General features: G+C 37.7%; 1 protein-coding gene across 2 annotated transcripts in view; it reads left to right on the top strand.

Moving 5' to 3' along the window:
- ARSB (arylsulfatase B) overlaps positions 1–14,263 on the top strand; it is a 76,295-nt gene that overhangs the window by 17,560 nt on the left and 44,472 nt on the right. For both annotated transcript variants that reach the window (XM_059492623.1, XM_059492622.1), the window contains exon 5: positions 12,613–12,856. In XM_059492623.1, the coding sequence (XP_059348606.1) occupies positions 12,613–12,856 (244 nt within the window). The remainder of the gene's footprint in view (positions 1–12,612; positions 12,857–14,263) is intronic.

Raw genomic sequence — 14,263 nt, 5'->3', positions numbered from 1 at the left:
TAAAATACAGCCAGAGCTTTGTGTACATTGAAGTGAGCTGGCCTTCCAGAGTAGCTTGAACCAGTTGGGAAGAACAGAAGTCTGCAGCAGTAATTTCACGTGTATTTTAAAGTAAATGGCTTTAACCTACAACACATAAAGCCAAATAACGCAGCAAATGTAGTGCAGATTTTTCGTTACTGACTTTTTGTATTGTAGATGATCTCCATGTTTAGGCTATGCAGAAGATTGTTACTGGTCACTGCAGAGGACTGGATGTATTGAAGCATTGTACTGCTTCTGATGACCTGGAAGAGTATACTTTATCAAATCAACAGTGAGGTAGCATATGCTGACATCTGGTATGCAGAACCTAGTGAGAGTTTTAATAGTTGAATCTCTAAGTCTGCTTTAAGTCTACTTTCTATTTGCACAGAAGCATTGTAACACATTTTACAATCAAATTGGCATTTGTAACGAGTGGATATAAAGAAAGATATCCTCTGCATGTTTTCTTGGTTAAGTCCAAATTTTTTCAACACTATTCTTCTGTTACTCATGGGGGTTAAAAAACAAAAGGTGCATTCCATTACTTTTCTCTGTAATGTTGTAAATAATTGCAGTTCTGACTGCAGAGGATATTAATTGATATCTGCCTTCTTGAATGTATCACACATTCTGCTGCCATCAAAATGTGTTCCAGTGATTTCACAGGATTAAAAAAGCAAAGGCTTTGTTTAAAAAAAATTTAATACTTAGAAATTTTTGACTAGGAGAGAGAAACTATTGCTCACCATCTGTTACAGTTCATTAGAAAGTCAAAGGTACTAGAAAGAATACAAAGGCAAAAAACCCCAGCAACAACGACCAACCAAACAAAAACCCAACAACAACAAAACAAAGCAAAACAAAACAAAAATACCCCAAAAAATTAAAAGGAAAAGTGCATGTCTCAGGCAGCAGAATAGCTGTGTAGACAGTGATGGTGATGTATGGGGCTAAGGTTTAGGTTAGGGGCTTTTTCTGCCCACAGGTGCCTCCTTTCACAGTCTGTTGCCCCTGAGGTCTCTCAGCTGCTCAGAGCCTGCATGTGGCTTCTTGTGATTATCTCCAAGTGACCTTGGGTACTTTGAATTTTAAATAGCTACAGTGGTTTCAATTTATTAATCTAGATAATTTTGACATAACTGTGTGAAGAGTAAGCATACTTACAATCATATCAGCCTTTTTCAGAGATCGTTTACCCCTTGTGTGATCTGAGAGGTTTTAATTACCTCTGTACTTTAAATTAGTTCAGTCAGAGCCTTCCTGCAGCCTAAGGCAAATGAGGAGATAGGCTTTGGGAAAACATGGACCTGAAGACCTTGCCTAATTTAATGGGTCAAGTATTCTGAAATCCCGAGAGAAATCTGAAATAGGATTTAGTAAAACTTCCTTGCTAAAGTGGGAGTAGAGGGAATAGATGACTTCTGGACTCACTAAATGTAAGTCCGGTAGTGGTTACTCATGAGGGCAGAAGTCCTTTTCAAGGAAGGTAGAACTGTAGCTGTAAATGTGGAGATTAGGGGAGCTCACCACTTGAGATGCCACCATCACCTCTAGCCACCCCTCCTTTGCAGTGACCTACCCTATGACTTAATACTTCTTAATGCAGGTCGGACTAAGCAGGCTGAGGAAGAATCATATGGGTGGTTTGATTAGTGATATAAATGAGGTTATAAATTCTGACTGCTGGTGGCATCAGAAATGTCAAGAAATAGTGGAGAAATTAATTTGGCAAGCATAGGTTAAATCACAAAGCACATGTGCTTTGTAGCTTTAATATCACTATATCAGATAAGAAATTCACAGAGAAAAGAAGACAAGATGTCTTCTGAAAATGATAGGACTTGCCTATTTCAGAAGTATGGGTGTACTGTGAATCATTTGACCATCCAGGCCTAAAGCTCTGTGTATAATGAAATACTGTCTTTGAGCAGAGGAATCTGTTAGTGCATTTTGGATTTTTCTGCTTATATCCCACTTTTGGGAATGGAAATAGAAAAAAATTACCCTGTAAAGGGGAGAGTTTCCAGGGCAAATGTTTCTAGGGAATGATCATTAGGCACAAAACCATTAAAACTATAATGCCCACAAAGAGCAAAATATGCAATTTGACTATTCTGTTGAAGTCCACAGTCATTTCTGTTGTGCATATGAACAGCTCCCCTTAAAAATGCCTGAGAGTTATAGTGTATATTTGAGGACTGAATGTGGTCTGTACAGCTAGATGTTGCCAAGAGGAGAGATTTCACAACTTCAGGATTCAGGAAATATGATCTAAAGTGGCAGAAAGTTCAAGGATGATGATATTGGAGAAAGGTTGGATCTTGCCAAGAGGAAATTGCTGGTGACCTTACTGAACTAGCGTGGTGCAGGCAGATTGCAGAGATTCAAACATGGGAGTAATTAAAGAGGGCATGTTTTGGCATGTACCTGGGGGAAAAAATAACAAAGTTGGAATAAAATAATCATTAATAAGTTTAAAATTTTGAATTTAAGTGTTCCTTCTTGTTACTCTCTTGAATGTAGCATTGATGTGACAGAATGAAAGAGAGGAGAGTATAAGGCACAGCTGTAAATGCAATTTTTTTCTGTTTTTTGGAGAATATAGGCTCAGTTTTCTCCAGCTTAACATCCTTTTTTTAGATTCAGCGGTATATTATTCAGCCATTGTTTCTTGTAACCAAGAAAAGTTGTTAAAGAAAGGAATAACAAGCAAAACATATTCTGAATCACTTATTCAGCAAATAGCTTACTTGCCAATTCCCTGCCTGGAAAACATAATCCATTGCTGAAGAACGGATATATGGAAACTGGTTAAAAACCCTGCTTCGGTTATTAGAGGGAACAGATATTATTTATGTAAAGTTCCTTTACTCTCCATTACTTGTGTTTCTCTATCACCATATTAACTTACAAAATAACCCCTTTCCTCGCCTGCAAACTTGGTTGCATTTAACAAAAGCTGAGGTGGCTGTTGGGAGAGCCTTAGACAATGCTGGACGTCCCTATACAAGACGAGAAAATGGTTGCATTTCCACATTGTTCAATAAAATTACCTATTTATTTTCATGATCAAAATCTCTCAGAGAATGACACAGCCTACAGCAAGCAAAACTGTTACAACTGATGACAAAATGATTAGCCTTTCTCATCCCCTCTGTAAGACTAGTATTATAAAGAATGTTATTTTCTTCACTCTTTGGAGTAAAGATTTTCAGTTTTTGTGGTTTATGTGCTCGGTGTGAGAATTAGTATATGGACGCATACTTCTTCCTAAGGTGTATGCTGCACTTTTTAAAAATGTCCCCTGTGGTAAGTAATAAATAAAGACTTTTGTTTTGTTTTTATATTATTTTGCCAGCAGGTATGTGTTTCTTTCTGGTCATGAACTCAGTCAATATATTCTGGATATAGCTAGGGCCCCGAGAGATTAAGAACTCAAACAAAAGTGATGTAAAAAACAGATGTAAATCTGTCCAATGGCCGGAATCAAGTCATCCTTTGCACAGTGTAAAACCAATGCATGTGTCTAAACTTAAGAAGAAAAAAAGACATCTGGCTTATAGAGGGTGAAATATTAAAGTGGTAGACACAGAGGGGGGATTGGGTTACTACTGGATGGCCAAGGATCAGCTGTAATGCTCCTTACGTGAAGGAGTGGCCCTGCCACTCCTGCTTTTAGGAATGGATTTCTAAATTCCTTGCACCAAGGTTTCTGCTGTTCCTGTGCTGACTGGAGAGTTTCGTCATGGGGCAGTTTTCCCTGTCTGCAGGTGATTGTGTTGGAAGGTGCCCATCTGCACCATCTTCCTGTGTACAGGCTGGGCTGGACTGTGTGCAGTCCTGTTCTTTCTCCCCAGCCTTTCTCTCAAAACCTTTCCCAGCTGTATCCTGATGTGCTAAACGGCTTAAATTAACTCCAGATTGCACTGTTTATTGTGTGCCAGAGGAGTGACAGAAAGCAATCAGAGCAGCTTCCTCTCAAATAAACTCCAAGAAAAAGGGGGTACAGGATATTAGGATGGAAAATATGGGTTCTGGGAAGAACCCTGGGGCTTTAATGCCTGTATATTGGATTAGGTCTCTGCTGTTTGCATTTTAATTCTAAGTTTTGGCAGCTTCCTATCCCTGGAAGTGGGGTTTTGGGTTGTTTTTCTTTTTTGTTTTTTCTTTTTAAAAGAAAGCAAAAAGCTTATATGGTCAAAGTAGTAATTTCTTCTCTCTCCCTCAAATGACACTCTAGAAAAGTGAAATGATGCTCCCCTATGGTTATCAGTCTCCTTGTGGGCCGTATGCACCTCATTACCTCTGCTTCCTGTGAAGTCAGTGATATCTTCTCTTGTGTATGGCTCTGATCAGCAATAAATATGAAACTAGTTTTCCACCAGCTCCTGTCTTCACTGTTGGGATAGCATCCTCTTTTCTTCCATTACAACTTGCAGCCTAAAGTACAAATGTAGCAGGTCTGAGGTCAGATCTTTCCATACCTCTGACGTGTGGTTTTGACTGGTTGCTGCTTATAAAGTGTATCTGTAAGCACAGTAAAAGCATCCCTACTTCCTGCTTTTTTTCTTCCAAAAGCTGCTATAAATATGACTTCTAATTAGATCCATAATATTATTTTGATAATAGCACCAGACTTGTTCTAAGAGAGTCATGCTGCTTCCAGAAGTAGAGGAAGAAACCCAAATGTATGCAGAATAAACTTCTGAATGCTTTTACTGAATAAAAACACCTAGGTGCTGCCAGCTGTTGGACAATCTCTGCCCTTAGAAAATTTAATGTGTAAAATTCAGAGCTTCCCAGCATACTTTTGGTCATATGTCAGCCTTATCCTGTCCCCTTATTATTGTCTGTTTACCATATGGACATGTCTCTTCTGTTTGGTAGGGAGGGTTGGGGGATGCACTTGGAAGCTGAAAATCCTTCTGAGTTACAACAGTTATTTTTTTTTTTAATGCAATGAGGGAGCATATAGGAGAGATTCTGTTCCATTTAGCAAAGAGAAACTACCTTAGTTTCACTCTTATCTTCACAAAACCATTAATATATTAATCAGAAAGAAGAAACTGGAACGGGAGTCATTATTGACAACATTTCCCCTTCAAACTTTTTATGCACATATTTCATGTTAGGTTACATACAGTTGATGGCTTTAGGATGGTAACAGCTTTTTGTTTCAGGAGTAGCAGAAGCTTAAAAGGTTTTTTTACCTAATTTTGAAGATGCTTTATTTTGATAACATATTGAAGTACCCTGCATTATAAAATAAATTGAAGTTGTTTTTTTTCTTCTGGTTTGTACTCACTTCAAAAATATTGTGTGGCTTTAGACAGGGCTTTCAAACAGAGCTTGGCACAGTTTGCATATCAGACAGATGTGTGCTCGATCAGCTTACTGCAGGGGCCCTTGAGGAGAAATCAAAGAGCATGGGAGTTTTCTAGTGCAGTTTTAGAGAAATTAATCAATTAAAAAAAAGACTAGGAGCTAAAGTACAGGTGGAAAACAGAAAAAAAAAGCTGAGGCATACCGATACTGGATTTGAGAAGTACTGTAGGTACATAAGGATTATTTGGCAAGTGTTTTGTAATTATTTTCAGGAAAAAGGAGACCTTGGTGTTGGTAGCCAGGAACCAGAGATGTTATACTAGATCTTTAAAGACTCTAGTCGTTGATTAAAGTTATCATGAGTACATGATAAAAAAATACTGAATTGATTCACAATACCTAATTGTATTTATGTAATTCTAGATAGTTAAAGTTTTTTCTTTCTTTGCCCTTGCAGATTTATTATTTAAAATTACATATTTGGGCTGTGTTCTGAATAGGATAGTAAAGTATTTTCACAGTCAGAGATTTTCTTGGCACACAGCACTTCATTGCACCTGATTTCTCTCACCTTTTCTTTTTTTTCTTTTTTGGCTGATTCCTAATTAGTTAAATCCTAAATGTTGATTGGTTATTTCTTGCTCAGTGGGTATAGGAGTTATATACATACAAATGTATTAAAATTTTGGATAGCTATTTTAAAAAATGAATATAGGTATCCAAGAAGCATTTAAATTTGCAAACCTCAGTAACATAAAACATTTAACATGTTTAATTTTGTGTGTGTGTGTGTGATAAGCATTTTTGGTCTTCTGTAACTTACTGCTAAAATTTATGCAGAATTTGTTGTGCACTGAGGTATACAGAGAAAAACAGTTTGGAAATACCATATTGGATTGTTGACTGGAAAAGAATTTTTTTCCTTGAGGTTGTTATTGTTCTAGTAGGAATTAAATAATTACTTTTGTATTTTCTGAAATTATTTTCATAAAGATTTTCCATATTACTCCTTGTCCTACAAATGCCAAAAACTGTTGTTAAATTTACCTTGAGAGTTAAGATTATTAGGACATATACTTAAAATTAAGTTCTAATACTGTAATCAAGCTTGTATAATATGTATCACATGGTTAAACACACTTGTATCATCTCTGCAGAATGGACAGTGCAGAATGAGTTGAAGTTAAAGACAGTTTATGTAAATGATGAGTATGTTTGTGAAGTATTCCTACTGTCTGACTCAAGTAGTGAGCAGGAGTGATTTTTTTTCCCCTTGTAAGGGGACTTATGGGTAGCTCTTTATTATTTGAACAAAAAAAAATGCAAAATGAAGAGAAGTACTGCAGTGAAAACTGCTTAATAACAGCCAAATACAGTGCTGGATGAATCTTTGGAGAAATTCCAGGAAGCCCTCTCGGAAGAGCTTGTCTAGAACAATTTGCCAGGCATGTCAACGGGACTGTGGGGTGTAGCTCAGTTGTGGTTCAAAGAAGAATGCAGCAACCTGAGTGGTCACAAGGGAGACAAAAAACATATGCTCTGTTAGGAAGAAAAATAAAATTCTCTTTCCTGTAGTGTAATTGAAACAAGGCCTGGTCTTTTCAAAAATAGGTATCTGTACAAGACAACACATTGTTTCTTTTGGGAAAAAAAAAAAGGCAAAAAATTCTAATGTACTATTTATCACCTTTAAGCTACACACTTAAGCCCTATCTAAGACCTGACAAAAAAACCAGCCAAGGAATATCTTTAAATGAAGACTAATTTCTGGCCTATTTGCAGAGAAAATAATACGTCTATTCTAAACCATTAATGTGATGCAGGATTGTGATCAAAAGCTGCTGAGATAGCATGTGCAGGCAGTAGAAGTCACAGGAGGAAGTCGCTTGGCCCACATGTCCACATGGTAGAGAAGCTAGGGTGTTGCCTATGCTGTATTTAGGTGGTCTTTGGAAGCTCTTATTATTGTGTTTGCCCATTATCCAAAAAATAAAACATAAAAGTCTCTTTATAGCTTTTTTAGTAAGTTTTTCATTCCACTGCATAGGCAAGAATGGATTTTTTTTTAATCTGAACAATTGGGGGAGATTAAGCTTATTTTATTAGAAAGCTGGCCTTACACGGTATTACAGTACTTGTTTTCATTTTGTTTCTTTTCCTAAAAATAACTTTCAAGCCCATTGATAAGTCCAAACTGAATTTCTCGGAGAAAAATGGTGCTTAAACAAATCTATTAATGCTATTAATATTGCTCTTGAGTTCAGTAACTACTGTGAATTTTTCTTGGCAATGAATGCATGCAGGCAAGAGATGTTCATGATCCTGGGAAGGGCATTTGTCAGAGTTTGTTCTTAAATCAACACTTTTACCTTTTTTTTGTTTTCTTCTGTCTAGTGAGGTACAAATCCCATATAAAGCTTTCCCCATAGTTGTGAGCATCTATTTCCAATGGTATCTTTAAAGTGCAAAGCAGACTGTAGCTTCAGTTCAGGGTAATTTTGTGAGAAAGTGAGTCCATCCAAAGACTTGAATGTGTGCTTTGTTAGTTATTGCTCTCAGAATTGATGGTTTTTATTGTCCATCTCTTCTTTAAAGAAATCTTATTCATTAAACTGCTTGCTAGTTACACACATCCCACATCACTGTATAAATACGCTGCTAGTCAAAATGTTTGGCAGCTGGCAACTCTTCAGAGAAGTATTTGGGAGAAAAAGAAGGGCCTCGCTGTATAGTTTTGTTTATTGATTCCCTTAAAAACTCCTGCAAAACATCTCTTACAGTTTAGAAATTACAGATTTAGCAAGTTAAACTCTTTCTCATGTATATGACAATGAATATTAATTACAAAAGCAGATGTTTGTGAGAAGGAACATTTGCCTTCATTTTTAAAGTTGTATTTATATTCAAGACACACAAGCTTTACTTTGCATCTGATTTTCTTATGTTGAAAGGTTTTTATTAAGTATAGTTTTTAAAGTAACCCTTCTTCTTCTTTATTTTTAATAAGAGAACCACATTAGTTTAAAAGGCAATCACCTGCATTTTAAGAATAGGTTATATTCTCTGTTTTTCTGCGTCGAAAATAAGTCCTATTTTCACCTAATTTTTCTGGGATGGAGATACTTTGTGACATATTTTTGTTGTTTCTGCTTGTTCCATTGAAGCTGGTGTTGATTCAGCTTTGTTGGAAACTACCTTTTAAAGTAGCCAGGATGCTTCCATTGCTCTCCTTTATTCTCTTGTTTTGTCATTTACCCAGCATATGTGTGCTGTGCATTTTTTCATTGGTGGTGCTGATGCGTGGTAAAAATTCCTGTTTCAGCCCATTCTTGTATTAGTGAGAGTGGCTTTTCCTCATATTCTCGTTTGTTGCCACAAATTTCAACTTGTAGAAGCAAATTCAGTGAGAATGGAAATAAAATTCAATGAGAATGGAAATAAAGCATCTAGGTACCCCCTTCATTAAAATAATACATAATAGGAGTGATTAATGCTGTGGGAAACTATGGTAGCTAAACATCTCTCAAAGCAAGCCAAGCCAAGCAAGGAATAAAGCTTAAAAATGTGTGATTCTTCTGTTAAAGAAAGAGCTGCATAAATTTGCTATATAATACTTATGCCAGGTGGCCTAATTTCTAGGTACAGCCTTATTCACTCCCCTTTCATAATTTCTTCAGGGACAAGAGCTGGTTAGTTTTATGATTTTTAATACCCCTAGTGTGTTGTGGGTACTGCTGTAGTCTAAACAATGTTGATGTAATTGCAAAAATTATTCTACAGATAAGAAAAAACATACATTCACTACATTTTCCACACTATTTCAGAATTTTTAATGAAAATCATATTTGATATTTGTCTCCAGCAAAGAAATAATGAAGTATCATGCCTGGGGGAGGCTTGTGTTTTCAGCTGAAGTAGCAAGGCTGAAACTTTAATTCTAAGCAATCTTATAAATTGAGTCCACAAGGTGTAGGTAGCTTAATTCCAAAAGCTTTGCTCTGGAGACTGTCTTCTGACATAAGATAGGATAAGTCATGGAGAGAAATGGTTACAAAAATGTATGATAAATAGTTCAGAAAATGTTGTTTTGAAATGGATTTAGAATTGGATATGAAGCCAGTGTAGAACATGAAGGAGCAATGATTCCATTTGTCTCACAAACAGGTGGATTTTTAAGTATGTGTTTTAAACTAATGTGAGTTTCCACTTGGACTTGGAATTATTTCCGTGTTTGAGATAGATGGGTAAAATAGCATAAGGAATTAGTGAGGAATAACTTATTTGGGAGAAAATAAGAGTGGTTGTGCTTCCACAGATGAAGGATCTGTCTAGCCAGGAACCCTCTCACTATGGCAATTCTTCGTGGCACATGTCTAGGAAACTTTTGTGAAAACTTGCAAATCTTCAGCATTTGTGGCTGAAGAAACTCCTGCGACTGAGGTCATGTGTTTTCATATAGGAACTATATACTTTTTTCAACTTTACCTTCTTCACTGACTTTCTGAACCCATGCAAGCTTTTGGCATCTATATATACATCCACAGCTCTTGATTTAGAGGAAATGTACCCGAACACACACACACACAGAGCTGGTGCCCATCTTGTCTCTTGCTGTCCAGACATACTCCTGGAGGTAAAACCAAGATCCCAACAGCAATTACAGTCCTGAGTGGACTTTCTGTCAGGTCTGTACTCCATGCAACCAGTGGCTTCTTGTTTATTCCCTCTCCCTTTATTATTTAGTAGTTAGCTTAATATTTTATTAATACAGATCCCACTGGGGTCTTTCATTGTTATGTAACCAACTCCTCTTTAACAAAATGTAGGTATTTGAAGTCCTTGATAACATTTCAGACTGTGTTGAAGGTGTTGCTTACATGCAAGCTGCTAGTGACGCATCATTTACGTTCTGCCTACCTAGAGAGGAAGCAGACCTTAATAATCAACCATCCTTCTCCCTCCTTCAACACTTTCTTGATAACTCAATCAAGAAATTACGCAGGAAGGAGCACTTGAACATAAATTCCTAAGGAAGAATGTTTTAGCAATGTGAGAATGAGCAACCAAATTAGGGGGATGATCCTTGTTTCATATGTTCATTGTTTTTTAATTTGCATATCAGATCAACTATAAAAACAATTTTTCTCCCTTTTCTTTTAAGCTTGATATACTATTAATAAAAGATACAAATTTTATTCAGAATGTATGTTAGATAGACTCCCTTTATCAGGGAAGTTATTGTGTAGAGAAACTGGCAGAATGTGAATGTTTTTAGAGAAAACAAGGAAAAAGTAAGTAACATAAAGATTTGACTGGAACCCGAGAAGTGCAAATTTCTCTCTCCCTATTCTTCAGAAATACCACCCACTTCTATAATTTCCTTGGTACTTTGTTGCTGATAATCAGAAATTAGAAAAATTCTCTTGTACTGCTATTGAACAGACACAGACAGTGAGCAGTTTGTGATACAAAGGAGGTATGTGAAATGTTTAACTTCTGATTCCTCTGTATGTCCAAACTCTGCTCTATTACAATGTGCCTGTATTAAAAGTCGAATGCCTTTTATTCTAAGGCCACCAAAGGTTAAAACCTACTGAAAACTCTGTCCCATGAGTATCTCTGGCAGGAATTCCTGTTTACATTACGATAAGAAGGAATTGTTGAAACTGATTGTCGTGGTCTGACATAGTTCTTTTTTACATTTTTGTTGTAACCAGCAACTGCTTTAAATTCTCAGATCTCAGAGCTGAACATTGTTGTGCAAGAAATAATGGTAGCAGTCTTCATTAATTTCTTTTTAATCCAAAAATGCAGGAACATGGGCAACCCAACTGGAAACTAGTTGGGCCACAGGATGTTTAACACTTTTCAAATAAATTTTTTTGGCAAGCGCTTCATTTAGCTTAGGCTTCTGCCTTTCAAAGTTTTCACAGATATCCGTGGTTTATTCCCTTGTAAAACAAAAGTGCAGTAGAAAGATGTGGGGGTTTACTTTGATTCCTAATTAAAAACAGAATTTCAGAATATACTGAGTTGAAAGGGGCTTGGAAGGGACCCACAGGCACTATTGAGTCCAACTTCTTGCCCCGCACAGAACCGTCCCGCAGGATCACACCATATGCCCAGGAGTATGTCCAAATGCTTATTGAACTCTTGTCAACCAGCAAGATAATTTTGTTCTGGTTACAGTGAAGTTCTTCTGTAAGGGGTTGGACTTCTTGTTTCTTCCCTGAAATTCAAGTTTTTTAATTAGAAAATACAATACAAACCTGTCAAATTGTACTGAATGTCAGTTAAGCAAATACTATTTTGAGTAATTTTAACCTCATTAAAACAGAGGAAAATTATGCTTTACAGAATTGCCAGCAATGACACTTCTGAGAACATTACGGTAGGTTTAGGCAAGAACAATTGTATAACAGTACTGATTTAAATTCAAAGAATCATTACTCTTAACTTCAAGGATCTGGGTTTTATCCTAAGCGTGCAAGCTTGGTCAGAGAGAGTTAAAAAGGAGAGCATACCCTGAGCTATCTTGAATTCATGTAGATATTTCTGTAGTCGTGGGGATTCAGCTTTTTCTGTAACCACCTTATATGTTATTCTCACCAAACAAGAATTCAATTTCTGAATCACTTCAGTTATGTTAATTTAAATTAATTTCATTAGGGCTTTATCATTCTGTCTGAGGAGAAGGAAGCCTTGTTTTGTCTAACCTTATGTGTAGCTGCCTAAAACTATGGAAAAACCCCTGCTTTTAAAACTAGGTGTGTGAGTATTGTCCTGGGACTGGAATAACTGGTTTCTATTTTAAGCATAGTATACTGCTTTGGAAACCAATGTGTTCTGAGTACTAAGGATGGCATTGATAGCAACTCTTCTTGTGATCCTTAAATTAGTTGAAACTAAATTTTTGAAGTCTTTGGTTCTGAAGGCTTTGGATACCTAATGGTGTTTTGAATCATGGTCAGAAGTCATTCTTAGCACAGTCTTTCTAAATTCCTGTCTTCTAGTGTAGGATAATTTCTGCCTAGTGATAGCTTTTCATTGATGTAATTTGTAGGTGTTAAAGTGTAACATATGTTTGTTGCTTGGCCCTGAATGTTTGACATTATATGGACACCTAACAGCAGTATGCAAATACTCACATGACACAGCTGTATTGTGAAAATATTTTTTCAAATGGATAAAAAGGTGTTGTGGGGAGGATTGTTCTGTTTCTTGCTTACCAAGAATTCTTTTTGTTTATTTGTTTTTCAGATAATGGAGGACAAACTTTAGCAGGGGGGAATAACTGGCCACTGAGAGGGAGAAAATGGACCCTCTGGGAAGGAGGAGTGAGAGGTGTAGGCTTTGTTGCAAGTCCTTTGCTGAAACAAAAAGGTGTAGAAAGTCATGAACTCATCCATATCTCTGACTGGCTGCCGACGTTGGTACACCTGGCCGGTGGACATACCAATGGCACTAAGCCTTTGGATGGCTTTGATGTTTGGAGCGCTATCAGGTAACTTTCATGTCAAATCATCACGTCATCATTCTGGTATGAGAAGAAGTTAATCAGCCCAGGAAACAGAACTGGAATGGGAGGGAAATATAACCTGTTCATTTCCTGTAAAAGAGGGAAGGTATAAATGCAGTCAGTTGTGCTATCTATGAGAGAATTATCCAGGTAGCAAATGAATTCTGGTTGCAGATGCAAAGCCTTCATACAGCTTTAACTTGGTATTTTGAATTTTTCAGTATGAACACAACAGCTCACAGGCATGTGTACTTCTTCAAGAACATTCTGTGATCTTGAAGTAGGCTAACTGGTTTTGCACAGCATAAATTACAAGTTAGTAAATTTTATGGATCAAACCTGCTCTCTACAGAGCTCAGTTAGGTGTGTCTGTGTCAAAGTTTTGACACTGGCACAAGGCCAAATGCCCCCATGAAAATACATGGTGTCTGCTGTGAGATTTTGACCAGGAATAAACAAAGCAGGCTCCCACTTGAAAAGAAGAAAAATTTATTAACTAAACTACAAAAACAATTACTAAACTACACACAAAAGAAAAGAAAACACAAGGAAAATGAAAACCTCACAAAAACACTCTCCTCCTCCTCCCCCCTAAATTCCCAATACAATACGTCTTCCAAAATCACCAATTCTGGGTCCAGCACCACCCCTTTAGAATGCTCAAACTTTCAGTTCCTCAAGAGGAGAGGGAGTCCTTCCGTGTGTCGTGGTGGCCTTTTCCGTCCTTGTTCCGGTGCTCTCACCACTGAACAAGAATCAGGGCTGCTTCCAGGGTTGTCTTTTTAAGGATGCTTTGTCCAGTTCCAGAAAAGCACAGTGTCTCACCTTTGGGACATCTGTCCCCCCCCATATTTTATATACCCCTGGGTCCGAGGGGTACCCACACTGAATCTTCTTTGGCTCTAGGACATTTCTCCCCCTGGACTCAGTCTCTGTATCACACGGAAACATGGCTCTGTCCATGGCTACACAAAAGAGTCCAGCATAAAATGCCACTCCATCTTCTCCATTCTTCCAACATCTCTCACTCTCTCTTTCTCTGGTCCAGACCTTCATCACTTGTCTAGGAAGGGTTAATGTTCTGTAAGGTTTTCATTGTCCAAAAAGGGTTAAAAACTCCTCCAAGCGGCTGGACTCTTGGCTGCACCCCCCCCCCCCCCATCTCCTCAGCCGGGCTGCCTGCTGCCAGCACATGTTTACTAAATTTCAAGGTAACAGCCACAAACACAGGCTGCACTCTCTCTCTCTGTCTGTCTCCAAGGGGGGGAACAGGCTGCACATTGCTTCCCGGCATTTCTTTACTTCTTCCTTCCACCCTTGGGGGGGCCATGCCTACCTCTCCCGGGCCGGGCCGCATGGCTTTTCCCCTGCCCCCGCCCAGCCAGCAACTGG

This window comes from Ammospiza nelsoni, chromosome Z (genome assembly GCF_027579445.1).
Source record: "Ammospiza nelsoni isolate bAmmNel1 chromosome Z, bAmmNel1.pri, whole genome shotgun sequence".
In the NCBI taxonomy this organism is placed as follows: domain Eukaryota; kingdom Metazoa; phylum Chordata; class Aves; order Passeriformes; family Passerellidae; genus Ammospiza; species Ammospiza nelsoni.
Note: the sequence above shows the minus strand (reverse complement) of the source record. Positions and strands in the feature narration are given on the sequence as shown.